At 43.0% G+C, this 6,368-nt stretch overlaps 1 protein-coding gene across 1 annotated transcript; it reads right to left on the bottom strand.

The window, feature by feature from the left end:
- Positions 1–3,624: 3,624 nt before the first annotated feature.
- Positions 3,625–4,554, bottom strand: LOC120851964 (olfactory receptor 1L6-like). The gene has a single exon (XM_040225068.1). It carries the CDS (start codon positions 4,552–4,554, stop codon positions 3,625–3,627), a length of 930 nt encoding a protein of 309 aa, XP_040081002.1.
- Between the last annotated feature and the right edge of the window lie 1,814 nt (positions 4,555–6,368).

Here is a 6,368-nt window from a genome sequence, read left to right as displayed (position 1 = left end):
TGTATTCATCCCTATATGTATATAAGCAAACCCCAAAATAAAGAAATCAGATCAGTTTCCGGAAAGACTGATTCCCCCATGTCGTTTCTTTCTTGCTCCCTGTTTTTCTGGCTGAATTCCCATCTGGAGCATGGATGCTATTCCACATAATCCAAGTTATTCAGCCTCTTTTTCTCCACTAATCTTCCTACTACACTATCCGTTTAAAATCTCTCTATCTATCTGTAATTAAATATGTATTTTTCCAAGGACGCCGATGCCTTCCCCACCTTCGAATTCCCTGGATCCACCAGGGCTGGACCCCGGCAGGAGTGGGTAGCTGTTCTCTTCTCCAGGGGATCTTCCCAACCCAGGTATTGAACCCAGGTCTCTCACATTGCAGGCAGATATTTTATCATCTGAGCCACCAGGGAAGTATTTGGCTGAGAGTAAGGAAGGGGCAATAAGGAATAGGGGAGGAGATGTGTGTGTGTGTGTGTGCGTGCGTTGACCAATGTCTCCCACCTCTACCACTCAGGTCTTACCTGGAAATTCTGACCATCCTCAGATCTTGTCACCATCACCATGTGTTGGGTCTGCTTCACTTGTTTGGTTTGCCTACCTGTCTTCTCCTAAAGAGGACTGTCTAGAACCTCAGTTTTCTTCGTTCCCTGTAACAGCAGCACAGACTAAAGACCCAGGGCTGGAGCTGTCTGTCCTCAGGCACAGGGGCTAGGTGGAGCTGTGGGCTTTTCATATGGAGTATCTCCTGGGACTCACTCCCTGATCTCTTAGTTAGAGACAAGATGGGGCAAAAGTCCAGCCTCTCAGCTGTCCCCTTGGGGCCCTGGAGTTCTGAGTCTTGGCAGTGTCAGACTGACCAGGCCTGGGAATACTGATAGCACTCTACTTGATGCCCTTCCCCTGGGCACAGGAGGGAGAGGACTGCATCGCCCCAAACCCTAACCTACCGTGGAGTTCACACGCTCTAACCCAAATCCTTATAAAGAACACCTATCATGTCCCAGAAAATAAACAATAACAAATGAAACTGAAGAGATTTGATGAAGTGTGGGCCACACAATCATTGTCTTCAAATTTCTACAGTTCAATACATAGAACAGGTTGTTCCCTGTGACTCCAAAGGGTAGAGATAAAGCTCATTTGTAAAAATCTGCTAAGTAATAGAGACACTTCTGTATACAGGATTTTCTTTATATTTTTAAAATTGTGAAATACATCATATATGAAAAAGAGTTTATAAACTATATAGGAATAGTTTTCTTATAGTTTTGCTATGCTAGAGTAGAAAATGGCAACCTGCTCCAGTGTCCTTGACTGGAAAATTCCATGGACAGAGGAGCTTGGTGGGATACAGTCCATGGGATAGCAAAGAGTCAGACAGTACTGAACGTACAAGCACAAACACACATACACACAAATAGCAGCAACTCTGCACATATGCATAAATTGTGTATTGTTTCCCTATTTTTGTCTTTCGCATGACTGGAATCATTTTGCTTCTTTCACTTCTTTCTGAACTATTTATATTGGTACTTTCTCATTTATATTAGTGCTTGTAGCTACAGTTCATTCTTTTTTTAATTGAAGTAAAGTTGATTTATAATGTTGTGTTAATTTCTACTGTACAGCAAAGTGATTCAATTGAATTTTAGAACTGCAGCTAAGGGAGTGTGGAATCTAATTATATTGTGTGGTTGTACTATATTATCCATTTTGACCTTTTTTTCATTTTTGGCAGAGCTATGTGACATATGGAATCTTAGTTACCAGACTAGGGATCAAACATGTGCCTTCTGCAGGGGAAGCATGGAGTTTTAACCACTGGACACCAGGGAAGTCCCTCCACTCCAATCTTAATGGACATTTGAGTTTGTTGCCAGGTTTTTGGCATTTCTCCCCCAAAAGTTCTTCATCTCAAATAGAACTCCTCTTTTTATCATTAAAAAATGAAAAAAAAAAGACATTTTCCATTGTTCACTTTTTCTTAAAAAATTTTTCTGCAGGGAAATTGGAAAAACTTTCAGACTATCATCCTCTAAAGAGAACAACTCCACAAAAACAATCATTTATCATTCCTTTGTTCTACTACTGATATTTTAGTGACAGCCTAACCTTTATTATTTTAGCAGAAAAGGCTATAAAACTGGAATTTTCCTCCTTTTTTCTTTTGTATTAAGTTGTTAGATTGTTTCATAGGTGAGACAGGAAAAGCACAATAAATGAGGTCAGAACATCAATTTATTCCATTTGGAATGTCTGCACTCATGAATTCTTGTACAATCTCCTGGTGTGCCTGTTCAACTTTCCATAGGGTATCTACGATACCCTACAAGCAGAATTGTTTGCAAGGTATTGGTTAATGCCTTAGTTTGGGTCTTCTGAGAAGCAGATGCCAAGGTGGGATTTGGTGTGTGAAATATTTTTTGAGAAGGTGGCAGGAGAAATCAGAGAGAGCTTTCAAGCCTTGAGACCTGTGGAAGAAAAGAGAGAAGAAAAAAAGGATGGGATAGGAAGAGTCTCAGGCTGCAGCAAAGCACCAAGAAGGTTTTGACTAGGCCAGTGCAGGGTTGAGTGGTGGGGAAGGTGTCCTAGAATCAAAATTATCCACCAGAAGAGCCCTGTAATTCTTGGAGATAAGCCTGCCTTCGTACCCCTGGCATGCTTAATCATTGGCTAGAAGAAGCCTGTATAAGCATGGCTTGTGCTGTTTACTGAAAAAAGGAAGAAGCACAACCCAAACGTTGAGAATTATGTTTATTTGGCAGAAATGTGTATGTGTGTGCTCAGTCGCTCAGCTGTGTCCTATTCTTTGCGACCCTGTGGACTGTAACCCACCAGGCTCCTCTGTCTGTGGAATTTTCTGGACAAAATACTGGAGTGGGTTGCCATTTCCTTCTCCAGGAGATTTTCCTGACCTAGGGGTTGAGCCCACATCTCTTGCATCTCCTGTACTGGCAGATGGATTCTTCACCACTAGCTAGGGTACTGAGAACTTAAGCCTGGGAAGCATCCTCTTAGGTAGCTCTGAGGGACTGTTTCAAAGAGATAAGAGAAGATTTGTGAGTTGACCTGTGTAACTAACATTTAAAACACCTGACTCAGGAAGTTTCTCCTTGCTTTCCATCAGGACACGTATTGCCCAGTCCTGGTCATGTATGTGTCACACAAGAGCCTGAGACTATGAAAGAAAAAGAAGGAAACTGTGTGTGTAGTAGAGTGGGTCATCAATACTCATGTCTTACTTGTTTTTACCAAAAGTATAATAACCTTGTATTGCCGGTGTCTCCTTTCTCTTACTGAGCTGTGCTTAATTTTGAAGACAGGAGCTACCATTGATTTATCCTTGCAATATTTTCATATTTTGCCATTTTGCAACTGAATATAATTCCTAGCACAGAGCAGGTGTTTCATAAATTCTTTTTCAAAAGTATTTATTTATTTATGTTTGGCTGCCCAAGGTCTTAGTTATGGCATGTGGGATCTAGTTCTCTGACCAGGGATCGAACCGGGGTCCCCTGCTTAGGAAGTTCAGAGTCTTGGCCACTGGACCCCCAGGGAAGCCCCTGTTTCATAAGTTCATATTGAATGAATGAATGCTGAGGTGTACCTCTAGAAGTTATGCTAATTGGTCTTCCTCATCAGTTTTTTCATAGCCTGTTTCATGTCCTTGTTCCTAAGGCTATAGATAAAAGGGTTCAGCATGGGGATAACTACCGTATAGATGACAGTGATCACACGGTCCTTCGTCACTGAGTAGGTGGATGAGGGGCGGATGTACACAGATATTACAGTTCCATAGAATAGTGCCACAACCGTGAGGTGGGACCCACAGGTGGAGAAGACCTTGTACCTGCCTCTCCCGGAAGGGACTCTCAGAACAGCATGGGTGATATAGACATAAGAGACAGTAATGAAGATGAAGGGACTCATGATCACCAAGGAGCCCTCTGTGAAGGCCAAGAGCTCATTGACAGAGGTGTCAGAGCAGGATAGCGTCAGCAGAGGCTGGACGTCACAGAAGAAGTGGTGGATGATGTTGGGTCCACAGAAGGAGAGGCGGGCCATAAGGATGGTGTGGGTGAGGGAGTGGAGGTGGGACACCAGCCAGGATGCTGTCACAAGCTGGAAGCAGCGTCTGGGGTTCATGGTGGTGGTGTAATGTAGTGGGTGGCAGATGGCCACATAGCGGTCCATGGCCATGGCACCCAGGAGGAAGCTGTCAGTGGTCCCAAAGGCCACAAAAAAACACATCTGGGCCAGACACTGGGCGAAGAGGATGGCCTTTCTCTGCGTCAGCATGTTCACTAATATTTGTGGCACGATGACAGTTGTAAAGCAGATGTCCACCAGGGACAGGTTGGAGAGGAAGAAGTACATGGGGGTGTGGAGGTGGGCATCCCCCTGGATGGCTGCAATGATGACCGAGTTGCCTCCCACATTGACCAGGTACATGGCCAGGAAGCTGACAAAGAGCCACACCTGGTGTTTGGGGTCACTGGTCAGTCCCAAAAGGAGGAATTCAGTGATGTGGCTCTGGTTTTCCCTCATCATTGATCTCCTGCAAATAAAAAATATGAAAGAATATTAGGTGTGTGTTGTGTGGCTTGGGGTCTTCAGTCTGGTAGAGGAGATGTTGCATAATTTATCCCAGCTTGTGCATCCCATGAAGGGAGTCGTTCATGTAGACCACCATATATGATATAACTTTATATGGTTGGTCTTGACACACCTTGATTTCAATTCCAACTTTGTGTTTGACTTGTCTTGAACAGACTGCTTCAATTCCTGTTCCTTGTCCAAAAGATAAAACTTGTAATATCCGTCTTCTTTGGGTAAATGGTAAAGGTCTAAAAAAAGTGTTCAGAAAGGATGAGTTTGCTTGATTTCCAAAGCTGTTTCTAAGATATCATTTTGCTGTGTCTGGCCTCAGTTATTAATCAGTATGCTAATCTTGAGCTGCCTCCTGGCCAGATGATTCTGGTGATGGACACCCAGTTCCATCAGCGTGGGGATCAGTCAAGGGTGAATGGCAAATTGGAGAAATGTTTCTGGCAGAGGGAGCCTATTTAACCAACATTGAATTTGGTGATTTAGGCAGGTGGATGGACATCAAAGAAGAAATAGAGGAACTAAGAGGCAAATGCTCTTACAGGCAAGAAGCATCCGAAGGGTGGTAGTGTGGGCCACAGAAATGTGAGAAGATGCAGCATTCTAGCAAAAAACAGTGACCTGATTAGGAAGGTGCTGAGTCTCAGGAATAGGTCATTTCTGTCCCCCAAAGGCAAGAACAGGGGACATTGAGCCAAGGCTCCAGTCTGGCAACAATCGATGCCCTAGTCATCTATCTACCAGGTTGGAACTCAGTTAAAAGGGAGCAAGACCAGAGCTGATTGGGACATAGAGTTTGAAGCAGCCAGCGGCCATCTGGATCAATCCTGGGACCACTGAGTTACAGAGCATGCACTCCCTGTGTCCACCCTTTCTAGGGACAGGATTATCGCCAGAGAAAACAGCAGAACGGAAAGCCTACAAGTGGTGCTCAAATACTCCCAGAAAAAGCGGGGGTAGAGTTAGAGATGCAGATTTTGAGTTAGAGGAAGTCCACATCCTGTGGGCTTCCCAGGTGGTGCTAGTGGTAAGGAACCTGCCTGTCAATGCAAGAGATGTAAGAGGCAGTGGGTTTGATCCTTGGATTGGGAAAATCCCCTGGTGGAGGGCATGGCAACCCACTCCAGTATTCTTGCCTGGAGAATCCCCATAGCCAGAGGAGCCTGACCGGCTACAGTCCGTGGGGTCACAAAGAGTCGGACATGACTGAGGTGATTTAGTGTGCATGCATGGCACGTCCTGTATGCCTTGTGTCCTCAGAATCTTTCTGATCCTTTTGAAGGGTCAAAAGCAAACAGAAGTACTAATGATACATTTTTGGTGCTTAGTGATCTTGAATAAAAGTCAGTGCCCTGCTTAGGAGAACTCAGACTTTTAATTTCTCCTTTAATACACTAACACGTAGGTGCATACAGTAGCATTGTTTTCTGAAGCATTTCATTTCTCTCTGAGATACTTAGTGCTTGGTACAAATTGAAAGGGGCCACTAGGACATGGACACCACCTGGAGAGTTTTATGATGAAAGCACTACCAAGGCAGGGTTCACTTACTACCAAGTGAGTTCATTTACTACCAAGTCTGTTTTACTCCCCATTGGTTTTTTATTTTATTTATTTATTTTTTAATATTTTATTTTATTTATTTATTTTTTAATATTTTATTTTATTTATTTATTTTTTAATATTTTATTTTATTTATTTATTTTTAATATTTTATTTTATTTATTTATTTTTTAAATTTTATTTTTACTTTATTT

Source organism: Oryx dammah, unplaced genomic scaffold (assembly GCF_014754425.2).
Source record: "Oryx dammah isolate SB20612 unplaced genomic scaffold, SCBI_Odam_1.1 HiC_scaffold_25, whole genome shotgun sequence".
Lineage (NCBI taxonomy): Eukaryota > Metazoa > Chordata > Mammalia > Artiodactyla > Bovidae > Oryx > Oryx dammah.
Note: the sequence above shows the minus strand (reverse complement) of the source record. Positions and strands in the feature narration are given on the sequence as shown.

Bases quoted from the DNA above. Each gene is read 5' to 3' on its own strand.
- LOC120851964 (XM_040225068.1), bottom strand. From the start codon at position 4,554: ATGATGAGGGAAAACCAGAGCCACATCACTGAATTCCTCCTTTTGGGA.